The 24,419-nt window shown below is 35.7% G+C and overlaps 1 protein-coding gene across 1 annotated transcript in view; it reads right to left on the bottom strand.

Moving 5' to 3' along the window:
- Window positions 1–2,214: 2,214 nt before the first annotated feature.
- NDFIP2 (Nedd4 family interacting protein 2) overlaps window positions 2,215–24,419 on the bottom strand; it is a 47,130-nt gene continuing 24,925 nt past the window's right edge. The window contains exons 4-8 of the mRNA XM_082277427.1: window positions 20,427–20,514; window positions 11,850–11,974; window positions 8,803–8,869; window positions 5,503–5,608; window positions 2,215–3,739 (exon numbers count right to left, since the gene is read on the bottom strand). Coding sequence (XP_082133553.1) covers window positions 5,505–5,608; window positions 8,803–8,869; window positions 11,850–11,974; window positions 20,427–20,514 — 384 coding nt within the window. The 3' untranslated portion in view covers window positions 2,215–3,739; window positions 5,503–5,504. The remainder of the gene's footprint in view (window positions 3,740–5,502; window positions 5,609–8,802; window positions 8,870–11,849; window positions 11,975–20,426; window positions 20,515–24,419) is intronic.

Here is a 24,419-nt window from a genome sequence, read left to right as displayed (position 1 = left end):
TATTAAACTACCAGACCCAGTTAATGAATGCATCCAAGTGAAGCATGCTTTACAGTTATTTAACTCATAAACAATTTATAGCAGCAGGAGTCCACGTTCCATGTGTGACTGGGCAATTGAAAGTCACGGGACTACACCATCCTAGAAAATTAAGAAGGATGGGCACCTGTGCAGCTATGTATAATGAAGAATCAATGAAGAATTTCTCATATTACACTAAGCAGATCCACACACAAACACAGTGTTTCTTTGACCACAAGAAAGATTAGAAGTGAAGACTACAAGAACAAAAGTAAAAACATGAGGATAACTATGACCATCCCTCAGCATGAAAGAACCAAAACTTTTTAAACTTTTTTTGAATAGGCACCATTCTTGTTTACACATTAAAAAAGGAACAAGAGCTGGATGCTGTTTGCAATACTTTTAAGCCTCATTGCATTCCACTTACCTCAAGCAGAAAATATACCATATTAAAAATCCAAGAAAGCTGACTATTTCATTTGAAAAGGGTTGAGGGTGAAAGGCAATTACCTATCAGAAATAAAATATGGATGTATGGGGATACAAATCATCGCTGCAAGAAATAAAAAAATACCCTTCAGAATTGCTAGGTGCTTTATTTATTAACTGCAGCCCATATGCAGTAGAGCAGCCTTCTGCCCATCCTTGCAGGAAGCATAGCCAGTGCACAGAAAAAGGAGAAGGGATGTGGAACTGGAAAGTATATGCTAGGTAGAGAACATACAGATGGTAAAAGTATACGCAGAATTATAAAGAAAAAAGAATCTCTGGATGGTGGAAAAGAACAACATACACTGGAGAAACAATACCATGGACTCTGCTGTCCACATGTTAATCATGCTACAGCATGATTAGAATTTTTTTTTTTTTTGCCTTACTGAGAGAATGTTATTTCCATAGCAGAGGTTATTCATCTTCTCTCCAAAAGTCCAGGAAGCTATCTATAGTCATTTCATGAAATGAATGCATTTTGCTCAAGTGAACAATGCAAGCAACCACACAGGAGGGACTAATGCAGAGTATTACAGGAAAACATTCTCAAAAAGTGGAAGAGAGATTAAAAGGTTTCTGATGTTATGATAACACATGAACAAAGCCACTTTTCCTTACCTGCTGTCATCATTCAAAGGGAGGGAAGCGGACACAGAAAGAGTAGGGTGTTGAAAAGGTGTTGCAGGACAAGGACTGTGTCCATACTTTAGGTGAGACAGCAAAGCAGAAGCTTGGAGACAACCTCTGCTCTGAAAGAGGACTGAAAGTGTGAGTGACAGATCATTTCTGAAATGTGTTAATAAGTCCCACAGGCTACCTGAATCACATTCAAGATGTCAATCTTCTTGTGGTGTCCACATCAATAGAAGTAGAGGACAAAACTGGAAAAATTATGATAATGCCATCTGCTCAAATAAACCAAAATTTTCTCTCCCCACCTCCCCTCTTCAGCTGTTTTTGCCCCAAGCTTCAAAGCCTTGTTTGCATTCATACAAAATCTGTTTACTTCACTGTGATACTGGAGCTTCTCCCCCTGCACCCCCAAGACACAAAGCAAAGCTGGCCAGGTGTCTCTAAACCACAGCGCCAGCTGCTCCAAACCAAGCTCACAGGAAATAGCAAGGAAAATATGCAGCATTTGACACATCTGGAATAGATTGCAGAGTCTTTGAAAATAGTGTCCCAGTTCCCTTCCTCCTGCTGATGAGATTTCAGGCTTCCAAAGTGATGCATCAACTATAGAGGATTAGATAACGTGTACATTTTTAACCCTACATATTCTTTCTGACCAAATAAGAATTTTTCCAAGGTAGTACACAAAGTATCTGCATGAAACTTTCTATAAAATGCATGGATCAAACAGAAGTAATTCTACCAGAAGTTGCTACATAATATGGGAAAATTTACATTGTTCGAAAATAGTACTAGTTGATTGTGGTAAGCATAGAAAATGAAGCAGTATCGCCTGCTTTGCATGGTTGCATTAACTCCTTAAAATAAATGTCCTCACAGTTTGTTGCCATAAAACAAACAAGAGGTGAAAAAGAGCAAGGAGGATTAGTTAGTACCTATTTTGCCAAGTAATTTGTCTGTAATTCGATGTTGACAAAAATACTGCAGTGTGCATTTTTCGACACTAAGTACAAAACAACCCAAAAAGCATTAAGTCTTAATTAGCAAAACAAAGCAATGCTTTATTATTCGCTTCTTTTTCATCTGGACAATGAATGCAAAAGAACACAGAAACAAACAGAAGTTTAGAAGGAAATATCAGTAAGATATTGAACATAATACTTAACTTTCTTCTTTCCTTAAAATGCTGAGAAGTAGAGGTGCCCCTAAAATTTTAGTCACTATCAGTTATCTCTGAAAGATTAGGAAAATGAAAATGTTTACATATGTATATTTTAAACATTCATTATAGATACAAAACTCAATTCAGCACTAGCTTAACACAACATAAGCCTCACTGTTTTTAATGTTAGTAATAAAAAAGCAGAATTCTAATTAAAAAGAAAAATGGAGGAAACTATTTGTACTTTTTTCCTCAAAGGTGCAACCAACAGCCAATGTAATTTTGCAACTGAGATTCCAGTTGTACAAAGGACTGAGAGATGTCTTCTCCTATTTAAAGAAGAAGCATAAATTTCACAAACTTTAAAAGAAACCACACATGCATGAACAGTAGACAGTACCCCTTAAAGAGATGATATTTATAAGAACGTAATTGTATACCTTAAATGAATAAAGGGAGAGGTAAAATACACGTTTTCTACTTTCAGAGCTTTAAGATTTTTTTCCTTCACAGATTACTTCCAAAATTACCTTGCATTTAAACTAGTTTGTTCTTATGAAATGGCAAAGTATTTATTCTATACAAGCATTATAAAGTGGTTGAATGATTTTTATTGAGAAGCCTTCCGTGTGGATGTTGTATTTATAGTGACCTCAAGAATGCAAACCTCCAAAATTACATCTACTACTAACTCAACCTTTAATAGCCAATTAACAAAAAATATGTATATAGCTCTAAGATTAAACAAAATTTAGAGAATATGCTGTTACAAAATATATTTTGACATATTTCCTAGGAAGCAATTAAAACAGTCATTTATGCAGAGTTATTTACAGGGGACTCAAAGTGTATCAGTTTTAGCACAAACCAGTATATTGGTTTGAATTTAATAAAATATTGGTGAATATATGTTTGTGACAAGGAACTTTGGGGTTTAGTAAACTTAAAAATGTTCTATACAATCATTAGATGAATCTAAATTATATAAAAAAAAAACCTGCCTGAACTGGTTAATCTGAATCATTTAATGCATTTCATTGTACTTGTAAGTTCAGATCACCAAGTCAGTGGTACATACAAGCTGTGAAACAAGTTACCACTCAAATCTTTCAGATACAACAAGCACAGATTAACTGAGTCTGACTGTACCTAATCTATACTTACAGAGAGTTTGTTCTTACTTCAGTACTATCTTTTTAACAAGCACATATACAAATGTGCTAAAACAAAAGGCAGCAATTATAAATATTTACTGGAATGACCAGAACTGGTACTTGAGCATAACCATCCTGTCATTCATTTTTGGAGCCATATTTTCACTAATTTGTCTTCTGGTTTTAGTAGTCTTCTATTCTATTAACTTGGAGGGTTACAGATCATCTGGAAGTTTCACACCAGCATAGGAAAGGAATGTCTGTTCGATGCAGTCTGGAGATAAAGAAAAAGTTGTACTTCAGTTCATCACCGTGACTCACCAGAAGCAGCGTTGCAAAGTGACCAGCAAACCTGAACTGCAAGCAGAACAGCAGCCTCCCCACCCCCCACGTCAGGATGGGAGAAAAACCCCAAAAATTTACTATTTTGTTATGATTTCAAAAGAACACCTGAGAATATTTTTTAACTGTAGGGGTGTTATTTGTTATTTATTAAAACTAATAATCAGTGTACAGGAGTCACTGTAACAAGGACATTTTAATGTGATAGCAATTAATTTGAACTTCTTGTTTCAGTACTTAGGATGCTTCAAAAACATAATATTTATGTGTTCATCTCTCTAAACACTACACAGACCTTATGAGCCCACAACCCATCCATCTCAGTGGTGCTTACAGGTAAAGAAAAAATTCAAAGCCACTGAACTTAGGACAACTCATTAACTTGAGTAAATGCTGGGTTAAACAGTGTTTTGTCCCAATGCAGAATCAGAACTGCAGAAGAGCAAGGAATCCCAGAGTGCATTACCTTACACTCTCACTGTTCTCTTCAAACTACAGTTCTCAAATACCATTTAGTCCTAACAACTGCTTTTAAAATAGTATTTTTAAACAGAATTGTACTGAAAGCTAACAGATATTTTCAGTCTCACCTCAACAAATTTCAGTATTCTGAAGAGATTACCACAACACTAAGAAAATAAGCCATAAAGGCAAAAAGGCAATGCTGCCATGTAGCTGCCAATTTAGATTGGTTACTAAAAGGCAATATAGACCTCAGTTAATTAACTCACTGCATAGTTTGGAAAAAATGGCACATTTAAAAGAAATATTATGTCACAGTTATGTTAACAGATTTTTTTCATGATCAAGTGTATATTGTATAGCACACATTCATCATTAGCTGTTTCTACATGTTTATCACTGTTTTATTGATCCTGTGACCAATCCTGGAGAAAATTTATAATAAACTTTTCATTTTTTTTGCAGCAAACATAGCTTCTCAAGTATGTCAAAATGCCAAAATACAGTCTTTAAGCATTTTTAGTAAACTGCAGAGAAATGAAAATGCTGCAATACTTGTTTCTAGGCTTAAATTTATCTTGTCATGTAATTTAAATAAAAAAAGTTGAATGCAAAGAAAGACCCCTGGTTTAAGTTACATAGTGAAGTCCAATAAATCCACTTAATGGATAAATAGCATTAAAAAAAAAAAGAGTGGATATGTGCCAGATTGATTAGTCAGCTACCTGAAGGATACATAAAGCACATTGTTGCATACACAATAATCATACTTGTACATGACTGTCTTAATCCAGTCATGTAAAGAGAGACAATACTCAACTATTGTTTGCATGTTCAGACCCATGTCAATCAGATTTAATATGCAGGCAGATTAGTGCTTCCTAACTTGCTGATAACAGGTTGACTACTAAAGCGAGTTTTCCAACACCAAGGACAGTATCCTGACAGCAGCAGATACTGTTTCTTGGGGAAAAACAACATGTTCCTCTTCATTTTTGTTACTGAAAATGAGTTCCAGGGAAGACTGGAGGCAATGAGGATGCATTATTTACTTTCAAATAAGAGACTTCACACATCTCCAAGACCACAAAGAATATATATGCAATATTCATGACAGATGTTCAAAACCCATGCAACTTCTACTTCATGACAGAAGTTTGATTATTTATTTTTAATATTTCATTCTTCTCCATTTTCCTGGGAAAGATAACCTCATCACTGAAAATTGCTTACCTTCAGTACAAGAAAAAAAATCTTGTTCTGTGAGCAGCTGCCATGCTTTCAGACATATTTCTGACTTTAAGATAATTAACAAAGCCTCGAAAGAACAGAAGGAGTCCTGAAAGTGTAGAAAATGTACAAAATTCAGTATATTAACATATATCCATACTAACCTACATTATTCTTACTAATAAAATTTTTAAATTAGCCTAAAAAGTAAATTGAAGACTTTATTTATCATTCACATATTCACCAAGCAAGTCAACTTTTATCTTGTGATACAAAGATTCAATTTTATGGAAACCTTTTCAGAAATGTTTAGTTTTCAGAATTTTCAGTTCAAGTATCATCTGCTAAAAAGACTGCATGAAAATACTTATAAAGAAGAAAAAAATCCTGAAAATGGTCTGATTTGCAAATTCTTTTCAAGCAGAATTCTCAAAATAAATTACTAATGTGTTAGAAGACTACCTGGTTCACAAAATGTACATTTAGCAATGTATACAGTAAATGTACTGCAAGTCAAAAGAGGAAAAAAAAAAAAAGACATAGTAAGGATTGCTCTAGCAAGAAGCCAATAATGAATTGTAGAAGATTATGACTTGGGATTTAACCATCTATGAAAAAACACCTGTCCAAGAGGAGGAAGAACACTTGCCAAAGAAAATTACTCAACATATGTCAATATTACAGTTTTTGTCAACTCCACATTTCAAAATCTTTTAAAAATATTTACATTTCACTGCATTTGAAAGAATATTTCAGCTAAGAAGAAAAAAGATGTACACAATAGTCACAGAGAAGTTACATTAGCAATAATGGTACCTTGAAGATATATGTTTATGTGCATATACACATGTGCATTTAAACTCCAAAGGTTCAAATGAAAATCTACACCAAGATTTTACAAGTTCAGCAAAAGATTTAATTCTTTTCTTTCCTGCATTATGCACTTTTTCTTCCTGCTGTCCTGGATGAGCCCCTGATTTTTTCCAGTGATCATTTTTTCTCTAAATGATTTTTGTTTGTGGTTTTTTTTTAACTTTACTTTTGCTTTTTTAAACCAAAGTTTCATCAGGACATGCATGCAAGCAAGAAAAAAAAATAAAAGACAACAGAGAATGTTCTGCTAACCGGTGGAACTTCAACTAAGCCGGACACACCTCTGTGATCAAGGTGAATTTTGCACAGAGAAGAAAAGCAGTAAGTTCTTGACCACAAGTCTACTACAAAACCTGCTACTGAGAGGCTACCAGAGGAAGTCTGCCTTTCAACTGAAAAGCAGCTGAAACAGCAAAATGAGGGTAGGCAGCTCTTTAGGTGCTTGATAGCATACCTTCTGCATTATACATGTTGGAAAACCAGTCCAAGCTCAACCCATATTTTAAATTTCTCTGTTAAGGGAAGAAAAAAAACCACCCCACTCGCCATTGTCTTCCTCAATAAGAAAAAATTGGCTAGCATTTAAATTTAAAATTTAGAATTGTCTCTCTCCAATTTTTTCACAGTACATGACAGCTCTTTGGAATTAGACCACTTTGCTTTTCCGCGACACAGAAGCGGATCTTTCCAGATGCTGAAAGAAGGAGAGCGAGCAAAAACAGATCAGTGAACACCAGAAGAGAGAAGACAGCAGTAAGTGGGCTCAAGGGTGTCAAAGCACTATGCAAAAGAAAGGCTCCACCTCATGCATTTCTGGAGAGTTGCTGGACATACTACTTTGTGTGCTCTAAGGGAAGGTTATTGAAAACAACAAAATACAGATCTGGTTGGCAGTGTTCCTATGACATGATAATACTCCTCCGTGTCCTGATAATAGCTTTTTTGGGTTGAATCCTTCTGTGGCGTCCTAGCAATCCCATACAGCCACTTCATCAGCTTAAAAACATTGTTGGTATATTTCATGCAAAACATACATAAGGGAATGCTGACTGTCGGATGCACACTGTATGCCTCAGAGTGACTTTTATTCCAAGGCATACTATAAACTTTGTGATTTAAAGAAAAAATAAAAAATCCTCAGACACATCAGACCAAAAATAAGGTTATCCCAAATTAAAGTGAGCTACTTCCTGAACATGTGCAAAAGACTAGTAAAATAAAAACTACAGCTTTTTCCATAGACATGCGGGGGTGGGGGGAGTGCTAGGGGAAGAACACTAATTTCATCCTAGTGAAAAAAGGTGTAAAACCTCAGTCTCAGGCACCACAGGGCTTGGTTTTAATTAAAGACTTATCTGGAGATGTTTGTGCCTGCAAAGTCATTTCACTTCAATGTCTGTCTGTGCCTGCAGAGAGTCATTTCACCTACTTCAATATAGTAACCTCAAACAATACAAAAACATTCAAGGGACCAATGCTGTGATGTGTTAAACATTTGCAGTTTCTACATATTTCAAGCAACCAAGTGCACGACAGCAGAGCAAGGTGAGCATTAGAAAGTCTGATGAATGCCCTTGAACACTAAAAGGCAGATAGAGAAAGTTTTAGGTAATGTTGTTTAAGACTTTTGGCATTTCTTGCAAGATAAACAGCAAGTCACAAACAGTCAAGATCTCAGAATTGGTGTTTTTTCTTAATTTACTCAACACTTCATTCTATCATTTGCTGTTAGCCACTTGCATCAATTGACTCAAAGGGAAGAGTGCCACCTACTGAACCAGCAACAGTTTAGCATGCTTCCAGAGCTGGAAACAGAAATTAAAATAAATAGCAGCATTCACTTCTGTAAAAGAAAATCATTCCAGATTCCATATTCAAATTACAAAATCCACAGTTGGAAAAAAAAATATAGTGGTTGGGGTTTGGTATGCCTTCATTACAAACAAACAGAAGAGCAGAATTTGATGTGCATAAGACTTTGAACATGGGCAGGCAGAGCTCTTAAGAGAAAGCTGAGATCATGGGACCACTGTGATCAGCAAGCATGAAGCCATTCTCTCATCCTACTGAGCAACTGCTGATGCAGTTTGCATTTCAAAGGACTCAAAAAGGACGTTTTGTGACCTGTGCACAAGACAGCAGACTCCACCTTCCTGGGTTCAGTCCTATTTCTTAAAATTACAAGTCTCCATTTTACACATAATCACTTATGCAGAAGAAAATTTTTTGAGCTGAAGTGTATTTGAATAGTCCATAGTTCACACAATAACACTACTATGGTAACCAATAACTTCATGAATACTACGGAAATCAAAACAACGCACAAAACTATCAGCAGCTAAACATGTGACGAAACTCTTACTTACAATGACATGATTCATCTCTGAGTACTTCCACATCAAAACAGAAATTAATTCACCTGCCACTTACCAAGTACGAGAAATATCCACCAAAGCCAGTACTGCCCATTGAAATATCCAGTAAAATAATCTGAAAACTGAAATTCATACATGAGGCTTAGCTGCAGTAAGATAGATGACTAAGACATATTTAATGCAAATAGAGAAAGCACAGAGGAAAAACGCAAATTTAAATAAAAGTAATGTATCCTACTAAAAAGCAAAACTAGTATTTGTGCAGCAGTTTAATACACAAAACACTTCTAGTATCAGTTGGTTTGTGGCAAAGTCATTTAAAATATCTAAAAAATGTGTGTGTGTACCTACATAAAAATATATATATTAAAAAGGCACTTGTATTATTGCCAGTAATCCAATGTTTTTTATTATAATGAATCACCACTTGTCGATTTTTCTTTTTTCCCCCCATGCCTGCCATGCCAAACACATTACAGCAGCCTGCTGCTTTAGATATTAACACGAAAAGCCACATTAGTTTAATCTTATCAGACAGGGATGTTCTGCTGACCCCACAAAAGAAGAGCTTTTGACCCTCTGTATACCCCCTACTGTTAATCGTTGCCACGAATACCAGCCCCATAAAGACCCCCAACTCATTAAAGTCTTTTCATTTTCAAACCAGCATTCAGTTCCCAGCAGCGAGCTGAACGCAACCAAATGAACCCTGAAGTGCCATTTCAACTGTTCCTGCAAGTGACCACGGCAGGCAGTTTTGTCCTCCCTGTGATGTGGGAGGCAGCTGGAGGGCAGGGTGTGATCGTACTGGAGACAGGTATCTGTGCCTTTACCAGACTCCAGACTTCATGCTTCACTGATAAAAAGGCTAATCAAATGTCTCTAAAACCCACACAAAAAGTAGAAATGGGGACATGTGTGAAGAGTTGCCAGAAGGAATAAAATAACCTACTTAGCAGCTCTGCACACTTTCCATACACTTCCACCCTGCTATCATTCATTATGTTTACTGCATCCTGACAGTACTTCCCATTTGCCCTTTCTAGGACATTTCAGTATATCAACCAAGAAGTAGTGGGGGAGAAATAAAAAACCCTGCATGAACAAAAGAATGCCCACAAAACCAACAAAACAACAGCAACAACCAAAAAAAAAAAAAAAAAAAACCCACCACCAAAATCAACCAAACAAAGATACTGGGTCACATATGCAACAAGATAAAAATCCAATACATTTAAAGAACTCTAGGTATAGCTGGCTTTTTTCTTCAGTTAATCCACATGTTTTTTCCAGAATAAAGCCAAATCATGTGAATTCTTGGAGGGCTTAATCTTATATACTCTTCAGTTCTATCATCAAAGAAAAAAATAGAACAGAATTGCTAAGTTGAACTAAAGAATTGCTATTTACATTATCCCTATATTAATACTCTATTCCTAGGATATTGACAACACATTGACAATGATCCCATCTCACTTGTTAGTCAGTATTTTCAATTCAACATCATCTATGTGTGTATATATATATATACACACACATCAATACACTTTTTGAAAAGTTACGATTTCATTTAACTGGAAAGAAAATTTACTAAAACCAGTAATCAAATACTTCCCCATGTGCCTTACTCTCCTCAGGCCGAAACAGCCATGGGTGCAGAATTTCCCCAATAGTAAAACTGTGCTTTTGCTCCCCCTGCTCTTCCTTTTCCCCAGTAAAAACTGATACAGATCAAGCATATGTGAATTCAGGCTGTTTAGACACTAAAAAGTTTTGTACTACTGAACCTGAGTGAAAAAGGGTGACACAGACCTTCGGAAGAGCTTGAAAGAAAGGAACAGAACAATTTGGTGCACAGAGGCCTGCTTGTGTGTCACCATTAAAATGGCTTTCAACACACACCTCATGGGCTTTCTGCTCTTGTCTCTAGGAAGGGAAACAACAGAGCAACAAGATGATCTTCACTATGAAAAAACCCCACCCCTGAGGTCTTGGAATCGGCCAGCTCTAATATTTTTGAATTAGTAGTGGATTGCATACAATAATTTAATTATAGTCTAGAACACAGTCATTCTACAAGGAAGTTTATTACATATTAATTTTTATGTTTGTTTTGAGCACATTTTCCAGCAGAGAGGAATAATAAAGCTGACATAATGAGCAAGTTCTGCCCTCTGTTTAGCATGCCTTAAGGGAAGCTGAAAATATCCCCAATGAATGCATAGTTGAAAAATTTATGTCTTTTCTCTCCATTAAGATAAATTCCATCTCAGCCCCTGAATTCCAACAAATACACCAGAATCACATCTGGTCCAGCAGCATTCCCCTGCTCTGAATGAGGAAAAAGCACATTAAAAAAAGCTCTAAGAAGGATGCAGTACATGTCCAGGAAGGACCATGCAATCTTTCTGCAACTTTTTTACTATTGTGCTAAAATCAAATCAAGTCACTAACACACACACAAACAGGAAAAAAAAATTTTAAAGAGTCATGGATGGCAGAACATAGAAGTTATCTAGGTTATCCAAGATCTTTTTCTTCATAAAAAGGGATGAGATTTTAAATGTTGTGTCTCACAGATATATAGAATTCAAGTTCAGAAAGCAGCATTACATTTCATCTAGCATCCACACTTAGCTACATAACTTGCTTTTGGCTAATATAGCTTTTGGAAAAGTATCTAGTTTTGCAGTGAAAACATCAAGAATCAAGCATTTAAGATGGTAAAAATGTGACTAACTTAATATTCAAGTTGGATTTGATCCCATATGTATCTTAAAAGGAATAAAAAAATCAAATACAAGGAAGAAATGCTTTCTTATATTTCCGTCCCAACAGACCAAGACATTTATAAATCTTTTATACAGGACACTGTAATACCAGTGATATTTTAGGTACTTGCTCCACTTTTTCTGTAGATTTTTAAATACCTGTGCAAGGAATGAGTCATTCTGCATTTATTTTAGTGGAAATGTGAACATCAAATGCTATGTCAGGTAAAAAAAGTAAAAATACTTATTTTTAATTCCCTTATTATATCCTTGAATAAATTGTTATGGGTTTGTTCTACAGAGTCTGTACAGTGTGAATCAAGAAACATACCCGTACAATGAGAATCCATTTGATCAGGGAGAGACCAAATCCACAGATTGCACCATACCTTCCAGCTATGGTATTTGTTATACAGAAGGATAAACAAAAGCCAATCCAGTTGAAAATAAACGCCACTATAAAATAAAAGAAACAGTAGCTTCTGTTAATCTGTATAGCTAAGCAAACAGACTTAACAGTAATTTCACTTTTAAACTACTAAGGACATGCTTACACAGTCAGTTAATTCCCTTCCGGTAATTCAGCCTTTCAGAGATTGACTTTGAACCCAGACATTCCCCATGGTATAGTCACTTAATGACAAAGCAAATGGTAAACAGGCTGGAACCTACTACTTTACACAAGCAAAAATCCAACATAAAAGAAAGTATTGCACTGCAGTAGACACCTAAACAGATTATACTGGACATGAAGGGTAAATTCACAAAAAGGACTATAACATACAAGATTTGGATTAAAACAAAGAACCACCCTTGCTACACTTTTATAACCAAAAACACAGTTATATGCACACATACGTGCATGTATCAACTTTATCCAGTTTGGATCGAACGGAATAAAACTATCCACTCTTGCTCTGTAAACATAGGATAGGAAGGAAGATAAGTTGAGAAGCTGATGTTTCATGGGTCTCCTTCAGATCTATATTCATGTCTTCTCTTTTAGATCTATATTCATAAGACAACAGAAGCCTTGGAAGTTTTACGCAGAAGTTTAAGAAATCAATGAACAAAAAAGGACATTGAGCATAACTACCACTGCTGCTTCAATTAACACTTTTATACAACCCCCAGTTTAACAACTTAAATTTTCATATCTGCAGATGTACTTGGCAATCAGCATCAGCATCATCTGTATTGACTTCAGGTTGCATACATTACATCAGAGTGTGAGCATTCACAGTTAGGGGAATGTCCCAGCTTGGGAATCAGTGAGGGCATATAAAAAGAAAACCACCAAACAGAAAAGCTGGAGGAGCTGGTAGAAGAAGGCACTCAGGAATTCTGGAGAAGACATGACAGTGGAAAATTGAAAATATTAGGGAACTCCACAGTAAACACAAGAATCACAGAGGGTGGAAACAGGAATGGAAATGGGGCAGAGGGGAACAAAACCCCTGCCCACAAATCCTTCATGTTTAAAATCCCAAACTTAGCTACATCAAATGTAGACATTAAATCATGACAGGAAAAATAAGTCTGTCTCTTCAGTTAAAGTTTGAACAAGAACTAGGAACAGAAAATTGGTCAATAGTTTTCTTTAATTAAAGCACTTTGAAGTACTATCTATAAAAAACAACTATTCTTATACTTTAAAACCTTCTTACAATTCTTCCAAAAATCCACATGAAGATGCAATGATATGCTCACAAAATTAGTCTGTAAAACTGCAGCAGGATTCCATGAACTGTAAGGAAACTGAAGTTCCAAGAGAAGTTTTGGAAGGCTTCACATCAACATGGTCATTTAGTACAAGTGAGAAATTTTGCTTTTTTGAAAGCAAAAAAAAAAATTTCGCTTTTTTGAAATTTTGAAATATTGCTTTGGTCAGACACCTGGGTAACAGACAGTGGCAACAAGAATTCTTACTTTTATACAAATTACTAATCTAAAAGGACCCCAAAAAAACAAAATGAAAAAAATTTTAAAAAAATTTTAAAAAAAAAGAAAACACACACAACTTTGAACAGATGCTGATCCAAACTGGCATATGCAGAGGAAAAAACCAAAATCCTAAAAAAAAAAAAACCAAAGCCCTAAAAAAACACCTGCAGAACAACATTGGGACCCTAACATTTATCTATCTTTCCAAGACACCTTTATATTTAAGGGAGCCTATATAAACTGTTTTGATTTCCCTATTTTAAGCAAGCTCTCCAAACCCACCATCTTTTAACAGTAACAGATTTCAAATGCTCCTTATTCAATGCATTCTCTGATCCTGTCTCAGCATAAGAGCTCAATGTTATTTCTCCCCACTACTCAAGCTACAAAGGGTGACTTTGATTATGGTTCCAAAGACAAGTTACCTATGTTAAAAAGGACACAGGATTGACATGTTTCTAATGGTCTATGAGGACTAGAGGAATTCTCAGAATATATACAATTTTAATAGATATTTTTTTAAATTACTTCAACTCATTTGTAAATGTATTATAAAAGTTAGAGATTTCCCAATCATAAATATAGGAGGGGAAAAATTTGGTTTTTATAATTAAAGATGAACACTGACCATTTTACCCTACTTTCAGTCTGAACTAAAGGAATACTCAAAATGGAATCCACAGTGACTGCATAGGTATTTGATGGATATTTAACATCAAGGTAACTCTTGAAAGTAAAGGCATCAAAATGTTCCAGTCTTGTTCACAGTAAGGGTTTTTTTCTCTTTAATCAGTCTGCTGTTCCATCAAGTTACATGAGCAGTTAATGCCAGGAGAAAAAATATAAACCTTATGAAAGTTGTAAACTATGCAAGTTCACACATTCCAATAAAACTGAGTTATATACAGAAGAAAAATCTCATTATTTAAGTTTTTATCTGTAACCATGTGCTAGAAAACTTGTACAGTGAGGACCTAATCAAAACTTTGTGTCTTCAGCAGAATAAGGAACATGTTACTTCCACCTCTCTAAAACTCAGGCAATGTATTAAGGAGATTCTCCCAACACTGCCTTGGCGTTGCATCATTTTAATAAATTTAAGATGGGCAACAATAATCTATACGTGTTTTCCATCTTTCCCATTACTTCTCTCTCACATCCCACGTCCTACTGCTACTCTGAAAATCATTCTCCTTGACTCACTCTGGTCAAAATACATTATTTGCTTTCAGAAATGCATCTCCAGCTTCTGAGCAGACTACAATTCCTTCCAATTGCTTTCCTCTACATCAAGATCAGCCTCATTTGCTTATCTGTATATCTTTTTCCACAATGTGCATCCATGTGTATCTTCTGTCAGCCATGCAAGTTCTGAGCTTTACAGCTTACACTGCATCTGGTAGAAGTTACTGCAGTTAATTCCTGTCTCAACTTATTATTGCAATGAAAGTTGTTCATAATTTTCATCCCTATGTGGCCATAGAGAAGCCTCAGCACAAGTTCACCCATCAAACTCAATGAGGGAGAAAATAGACTGGTGAGGGGAGTGACCAGTAAAAGGAATTATGTACTAATTTCTCTAGAATTACCAACTTCCTTCTCTATCTACTAGAAATAACTAACTCATTGTACAAGTTCCTTGCTGTAACAAATGCTATCCTCCACTATTTTTCTGCATCCACTCACTTTGTGAAATGTAAATGACACTGCTCAGCTGTTCAAGAGATGACTTCATCCTTCATACCATATTAGCTTCCATGACATTCCCACACAGTGTACCTGCCTTGACACTAATACATGCTATCATAAGGAAAGTCATTCCTAAAAATGAGGGGAAAGCATCTAATAAGCTGCTACAACCACATAATGACTTCCCCTCTAACTCTGAACTTCTGCTTGCCCATCCTCTTCATGCAGCCAGGTTTTGTGTGCATCCTGTAGATCTCTGCTGCAAATCAAACCACTGCAACAAGAATTGTTTTCTATCCCAAAAGTGATTACATTCCTACTTGAGCCCAGCTTTCAATTATTGTCAACTTTCCTTTAATAAATTTCAGACATTTAGATGAAACTCATGCTGACTACACTGGCATAATGATTTTAGAGTCCACTTTTGATACTCTAGCACCATTCAGACAAGTGGAACTGATAAAAAGTCTGGGTTTTGAATGTTATAACTCCTAAGGTGATGACAAGAGGAGAGAGTAAGTCTGTATTAATGTAATTCACATTAAAAAAGCAAACATTAGCATTGCTGCCTCATGACAACAAAACTCATAATGAAACACATAAGAAACTGCTTTTTGGGAGGAGGAGGGTTGGACTAAAGGTGTTTTTTTTTAATAAAGAGTGGTCTTGATCCAGTGCAGTGCCTACATTTATGCTGTATTTCTCCTTAAGGTTTTCGGTAAGATAATTCCAGCCAAAATACAAAGTACATGACTTTTGAATTGTTCATACTGAAATACATCATATGAAATGATAATGACAAGCACACTACACTGTGATTTTTCCCCAGTTGCTCTAGCACTTCACCTGCTGATCTTTTTTGCTTAGCTTTCCACAGCTACACATTAATCACTTGTTTTAAGTTTATATTCAGTGTCATGAAAAGAAGCCAGCAAAACTGATCTAAAGCCTTATGTTCCAAATTTTAGCCATGGCTTAAGCCTGTAATAAGATTATAATGGCAACTACACATACAAAAAGCAACTATGCTCAGTTGCAGTCTTCATTCCAGAATTTATTTGTTCATTTACTATTTTAATATATAGCAAACACCAAAGAGCTTAATGCTTTATACCTGGCCTAGACTTACTAAGCATACTGCAATAAATAATCCTCTCCAGATCTTCATGTGCCACTAGGAACTGTTCTTCCCATTCCTGCATACAATTTGTTCCATTCATTAACTGGGACACATCTTTGCTCCAGCCTGACGGTTCACCTATATACTGATGATGATCACTAGCAGTTTCCACAGAAAACAGAATTTTTTTTTTCTCAGTGGTTAATGTTCAGAAACATTCCTTGGCAATTTATTCCTACTTCTTCATTACCCTTGTTACTATGTTTTTCTTACTACCCAACTAGAAGCTTCCTCATTCCAATTGTTTTGTATTATATCTAATGCATACAGAAAAACTATGTAAGTCAGATTGTTTCTACAGTAAGAAAGAAGTTAGGTGATTGTGTATGAAGATCAATCTGCCTCCCCTAATAACCAGAGAGAAATAAGCACTCAAAACAGTTCCTCTATCTCCCTCCAACATTTAACATTTTAATGAAGTGACTTCCCCGCAGCTTCTCTTGCATGACTAAGGGAAACCTGCATAACATTTCTGATGCAGGCATACAGAAGTATATACAGGCATAAAGTAACACAGAGGAATCCTCCATGGGAAATTCAGCCATGCCTACTCCTCCTCAGGAAGCATACACCAGGAGGCTGTGCTCACCCTGACCTTGTGCTACAACACTGCCTTCCAACTTGTGCCCAACCGAAACCCCCAAAGTAGGTATCCCCCAGCTTGTGTGCAGTTTATGGACTGTTTGAGGCACCTAACAGTTTGAAAACTATATGAACATTAATTTGCAAAACTTTGGTATGGTTATTTTCTGTTCAAATACAGTGTTTAGGACAACATTTACATTTCCCTGTAAAACAAGATTTTATTGCTGTGAGTTGTACAGAGTGCTTAAACAGGCCAGATGTTCAAAAAGAACAGGTCAGATTTCTGTATGAGAATTTAAGTTTCGGTTGTACTACTGAACACTTTTCTCCATTTTTTCCTCCTTATTAACCCATCTGTGAAGTTCAAATTCATTTTTCTATGTTGTAAGGACAATCCAAAACTCCCTTACATGGTTTCAAAGAATTGAGACAAGCTCCACAATTCCTCTTGGGGCCCACAGGAAAAAAGGTTGGGTCTAAAGCATTCCTTAAATATAAAGGAAAACCATATAAGCCTTTTATTAATGTCCAAAAGAACCTTCTTCAGATTAAGTACCAGGATGAGTTTATCATAAGTCAAAAGACTTCCACTAAAGGCAGATTAAGCATGAAAACCAAACCCTTTGGTCATGACAGTTACTTGCTCTACCACAATTATAGCTGGTTCAAAATGGAAAGAAACAGCTCAAAAATTCCTCCCTTTTTTTGTGCATTAAAAAAAAATACTGAGAAACTCACCTACTAATAACTTCCTCTTGCATTCTGAAAAATTTCTACTATGCTACATAAGGCACAGCTGACTTAAAAATACATAATAAAAAACACATGAAGTGGTCTGATAGCAATTTTTTTTCCATTTTGCATTCATAGCAAAATTAATATATTCATATATATATACATATATATTCATTTCCCTCAAAATGAGAAGCTGATAGACATCAGCCCTGATCATTAGACAGATCACCAACATAATCACAGACTTCAAGAGCAACACCAATTTCTTGAAACACAATTTTCCCATTAGAAATAAAACAGGTTGTTTTCCAAATTTTTTCACCAAGTTTCTGCACCAAGCAAAAAAACCCCACCTCTTCATGCAAAAGACTTCTCTTCTTTAGTGTGTATTGTCTCATTCTTTTAGTTCTGCTAAACAGAACAACACTCTATAGCTTAGATGGGAAACAGGCCTGTAACTGGCATGCGCCAGACTCCTAGAATAACCAAAACTCCCCAACAAACAAGAAACAGATCTGGCCACGAGATGGCCTCGAGACAGCAATTTTATGCAACGTGGGCAGCTACCACTAGATGGTGGCTACATATCACTAAGTGATTGAAATATGCAGGTAAGCTCAGTAAAAAGTTTATTTTATTACATTTCACTTGAATAAAATGAAATTAAAGAATGCTAACTTACTCTTATACTTAAAACAAAGCCATCTGCTCCCACTTCCATCCCCAAGATCTCCAACGCTGTACTCGACCGTCAGGGGAGGAGGTGGGAGAGGACAATTAGAACAAGCCTTTCGTTCCCTCTCCTTTCATAGAGAACAGTCCCTGATACAGTTCTCCTACATTTTAACTATTTGAGGGAATTTATTTGAGGCTTTCTGTGATCTTCCGCCTCTACTTGCAGCATTTAAAGTTATCCCACCCTGGAAAAAAGCCCAAAAGATAGCCTTACTGTATATTTCATTTTAATTACAGCTCTCTTAAATCTACACACATTAGCTTTCTGGAGACTTTAATCTCCTTATTGGACAAACATGAATACATGACCCACTATATACAACATATCCTCATTGTGTTAAGCTCATTTTTCATTTAATTCTCCAATTTCCTAAGAAAAACTACTAAAAACTAACATTATAGGTCTATTACTATCTATGACTGTTTTTGTGAACTCCTCGTACTCTGAGCACAAACAGCAAGTAAAGTTTATCAATTTCCCCATGTAACCAGTATCCATAATAACCAACACATCCCAATTAAACACACACTTGCATAAATACCTTACAATGTGTAAGCATTCATTTTATGCTTTTCCTTCATAGGCAAGCAAAGTTTGCAATAAAATAGTCTCAGAACAATCAAGAAAAATTATGATCTACGGAGTATTTTTGTCCAATGTGGAAGAGTACTGCTCTGTGCAGTCAGACTCAGCTAAATACATATTTGAAGAGAAAGTTGCCAGTTAATCCAAATACACACTTGCATTCTTGAAGGTGGACACAAGGTTCTGCAAACGCAATTTTGGACAACTGTGACTTAAAGGACTGACATATTAAAGCCAACAATCCCCTTGACCTCCAAGTGCAGTGCCAATGAAGGCCTGAATCAGAATTTAAAAGCAAGAACAAGTTCACACAATGAAGGACCTAAATCGCTTAAACACAAAAAGTTACAGCACATAGAAAAGGGAGAGGAAAAAAAGGGGAAAAAGAAAAATGAAGACACACGTCCCCTTGCCCCCAAGAATATACTCTTTCCATGCTCCCACACAGAAAGAGGTCAGACTACAGAACTCACTACCCTGTGTCTTTATAGATTTGCTATGTGAGGCAGACACATATTTTTACCCCAAGATGCAAACACCACATTGTCCCAGTACATCACACACCAACATGAAAAAAACCTTCTGTGAAAGCATGGTAATCTGCATCTGTAACAGTTAAAGAGATTGCAAAAAAGATTACAGAAGAAAGAACTAGTATGAAACCTAGGTTGAAAGACATGGACATTTCAGTGGATAATCAATCAGCTTTAATCCTGATGAATTCTCAGCAGAACAGATATATCCCCAATACCAAGCTTCCATCCAGAGTGCCAAATACATTTATTTCAGAAAGGGAAAAAATCCTCAGAAATTAGAAAGAAATAAGTAATTGGTAAAACTAACACAGCTTCCTTGTAGAAACAGCTTCTAGTTGCTAAATCTAACTTTGCTGAATGCAGTACACAAGTTACAAGACGTGCACAGTGTGCACACAGTACATGATGAAGAGCTACAGGAGGGCTCGCAATCAGAGGTTACCTGAAGACAACACATTTTTATATGACAGTGGTTAGTTCAACCTGAAAATGAGTATGGTTGGATTTGTTCCAAAAATCCATCCACGGCTGTTTAATTCATTATGCTAACATTAGCAACTTTTACACAGCACACCTCTCTCAATTTTTTTCTAGTAAAAAATCAATTGCCAGATTACCATGACCTGGCCTTTAATTCAAGCTGGTGGTCCAACTAGAAGATGATAGAATTTCCAGTGCTAGACCTTCAAGCATTTACTATGACTTTGCTTTATCCCCTTATCTGTGACAGATGCCACCAAAAAAAAGGCAGGGTATTTGCTGTATCTGGAACAGGAAGTGTTTATATCTGTGCACAGTCAGAAAAATCTGTTCATTACAGTACATTAATGCAATTTATCACAGCTCTCTTTTATAGTCCATAGAAAAAAGGTACAATTAATATATACCTCAGTAGGTCTGGGATACAAGATAACTTACTGAAAAATGCCAACATGAAGATGCCATCATTGCCAACTCTAAGCTGATCTGCATCACTGAAATCATCCCGTGGTGGATACTCTTCTTCCTGGATTTACAGGTTAGTGATAATTTAGTGAAAAGTTTAGAATAACTACCTATAGGATAAAGTATTAATCATGTTTCTAAAGCTAGAAGAAAATTAACATTTCTGTAACATGTCCACATAAAGGAAGTTTTAAAAAAATAATTTATAACTATAAAACAAGTCTTATTTGTTGCTTATATAGACAGAGCCCAAATTTTCTGTAAAAGTTTCTGTAGAAGATATGTATATACTGTCTATTCATCTTAAATGAAGCTAGAATTATTTCAGATTAGTACTTCAACAATCAAAACCGACATAATTCTTTTTTTTACTGTAACTATCTTGACATGTAGCCAAACTACTAAATATTTTTTTGAAAAGTCATCACACAGTATGGTCTATAGTTTTCCTGCTGGAAAGGTCTTCTAATAATTCCCTAAATATAAAATAGGTGATAGAATAAGGTTAGTATCTTAAAATCAAGTGTTGATGCAACAGCATTGCACTAACAAATTTTATAACCCACAGCAAAACGTAAGCAAGGCAAAGAACACCTCCAGAGTCACTAGAGGGCGCGAGGACATTAGAAGTGTCTAAAAGGCTTCTAAGCTCAAAAAGCACAGTACTTGAAGTCAAACAAAGCAAACAAATGTCAGTCAAAACGACCCAAAGATTTCTCCCATTGTGTCAAAATGCTGGACCTTAAAATACTGAAAGGGAGAGTTGCTTTGCTTCTCAGCACTCGATTTTCAACAGAACTTGGCAGATATTATATATGCAGTTCTATGCACAGGTGAAACATTGCTTCAGCTGTAGCCTGGCAAACACAAAAGTTTTCACAATGACAGCACTTCCTAAAGAGCCTAATGAAAACTAAGACCAATCAAACACCATTTTTATTCTTAAATGAGTAACATCAAAACAATGCAGGATGACACAAGTTAAATAATGCTGTCACTAGCAGCAGTAATATGGTCTAAACAGAAGCACATGTAACATTCTTTTCCTAATTTTTGCTCCTATTTAACATAATGTATTGGAACTGATATAAGAAATTACCTATAAAAACAAATGAAATCAAGAGAGATCAATTCAATTGAAATTTACTTGGCTGTTTCACCCACAAGCACTTACTACAGAAATAATGTTTATGACTGAAAGGGCATTAAACAAGCACAGTGGTCTAAAGCTTGGTCACATGCTCCCCTTTGTCAACAGAGCAAAATAATTTACCAAGGTATGGCAATTAGGTTAAAAATGTGCTCGAATGACTGCTGTACCAACTCAGAGCAGTCAGCATCACCCTTAGTAACATGGCTGTGAAATTCCAGCTGTGCTCTGTATTTCAGATTAATTAACCAAGACACTGTATCAGATAACTGACTTTAAAAACACTGCTATTCACACAGACAATTCCAAGGAAAGCACAAAAAGCCAGTTGAACAACAATCTTAAGGGGCTATAATTCAACTCCACAATTTCAGGTGTCTCTAAATGGTCATCTTAAGCGACTAAGAAAGCATTAATTTATTTAGCTCAACTTTGCTGCAGCTACAAGACTGATTGAGAGGAAGGGGATGGGAGGGAAGGAAGGGCTGAAAAAGCATTTTAAAAAGAGCTGCATTTGAATGCATTTATCTCTAAAATGCATGCCACAAAAGTTCCTTTTTCAAGTTGGAACAAAAAAAAAGTACTTTCGATTTTAATTTCACAAGGTCCACAAAACCCCATACATAATAATTTTGGGCTTTTTTTAAACTGTCTGCTAACTACTGTACTTAATACTGGTATTTCCAAAACAATTAGTGAATTATGCTCCATGAAAAAGTTGCCTCAGAAAAAAGAAAATTTTGTTCAATAACAGTAACAAGTTTAGCAGAGGCTTCTCTGAGGTTTACACATGTGAGAAGCACAAGTCAGTAAGTACAGCTCAGGAACATGAGAGCAGACGTTTGCAAAAAGCACTGTTGTATTAAGTGTGAACAAGTAGTAATTTATCACACTCCATAGAAAAAAAGGGGAAATTGAGTTCTCTTTACTGTCTGTAAAAACTGGCATACAAAAATTATGAGAGTGTTTAAGAAATTAAATACTTAGAATACTAAGAAATTACATCAGCGTATATCTACATCATTTAGGATTATGAGGTTTTATGAGCAGTCCTGCAGACAGAAAACCCTAACTGACCACTGCTCAAGTCCCACTAATACTGGCTGTCTTTCAGTGCTCTCATTTGATCTGGTTGGTGTCAATTGCCCTAGTCTTTCTTCAAAATAAAATTGTTTGCCATCATGTACTGAGGAGTGAAAATGGGCAATGAAGACCAACTGTCCTCTACGCTGATGCTTAAACATATTTTCATCAAATACTTCTGTGACACTTTTATGAATGAGATTATATATTTTATTTATATTTTTCTTTTTAATGAGAAGTATGTAACACAACACACACAAATCTGTTAAGATATTTAACACTGTTTCAGTATCTCATTGATTTCTGACTAATTTAGACAAGTTAAGGAAGATGGACAGCATTTCTCGCTTTCTAAATAAGCTGACATCTGTAGGAACAGAAAATTTATTGTTCCTATGACCAGAGAAACATCTAAACAGTGAATTATATTATCAACATAAATGGCAAGTCACACAGAGTAACTTCTCTAAGCAAAAGAACATCAATGGTACACAGCATCTATTGAAGTTGAATCTATTAACTCCCTGTAAACTACAGTGCTCTCTGTAGTACTCTGCAAGAGGAGGACTGTTTTTTCTCCTTAATGTTTTTTTAGCTTTTTTCAAACTGAAATCTAGCATGGCATACAACCACCTTTAATCAAATAAAGAACCACTAAACTGATATAACTCTTCCCAATGCAATGTTTACAGAGAAAAACTTCAGAGGAAAGGGTTAAATTACTTAATAAACCCCATAAATTATACCTTCAGTATATGAACCAATATGGAGAAATTAATAGTGGGGGGGGAAAGGCACAATTAACCCCAGAAGCATTTGTTTGCCAGTAGGAAAATTCATAGCAAAGTCTAAACTAGAGAGAACTATACCATACCTCTGGACGACTGAGGAATATTTCATCAAACAGACTCCTAGATTCCCTAAACTGGGCGTGCTAAGCATGTAAAAACAGAAAAACATAAGACAAATGCAACTGAAAAGCATTAAGTAAAAGCCATTCATTGCAATATACAAACAAGTCATTAAACTGTTAGCAGTATTTTTGTCCATTTTAATTGACCTTCCAAAACTGACCTTGAGAATTTGGAAAGAAAAAGCCAGGATACCTAATGCTATCACTACTGATGACACAGGGCTAGTAGAATTTCTTTGTTGAAATGAGACATCTGGGAGCATTTGAAAGGCATGCATGTTTATACACAATCTATTCCTGTAAGACAAGCTACACAAAGAATTATAAAATTACTGAAAGTTTCAGTAAATATTAAGTTTGGATTGTTCATTTTATCTGTTAATACAGGGCCTATGATGAAGTATTTAATATGATCACATTAAGGATCTTTTTTTTTTTTTTTAAGTGCCCTACATGATTTGGGGAAAAAAATATGAAAGCTGCTTATTAAGGGTCCTGCCCTTTCACGTCATTTTCCTCTCTTTTGCTTAATGAATAGATTAGTAACCTTCACTGCACACTTTGGAGAATACCATGAAAATTATCAGCTTCACACATCACTCAAAGTAACATTTAACTTTTTCCAACTGTTCACATTATTGCAGTAGAGGCAATATATCCTCAGTTTACACGGAAGAGACCAGAAGCACAGAACACAGCAGAGTTCACATTTGTAAGAGCACTAATTTCATAAGGCTGAAAATAAAAACTGAAAAATCTACATGTTACATCATTTGTCTGTGTTTTGCAAAGTGTGTAACATGCAGGTCAGGTAATGGCT

This window comes from Coloeus monedula, assembly GCF_965178545.1.
Source record: "Coloeus monedula genome assembly, chromosome: 3".
NCBI classification, from domain to species: Eukaryota; Metazoa; Chordata; class Aves; order Passeriformes; family Corvidae; genus Coloeus; species Coloeus monedula.
This window is presented reverse-complemented; position numbering and strand designations above follow the sequence as displayed.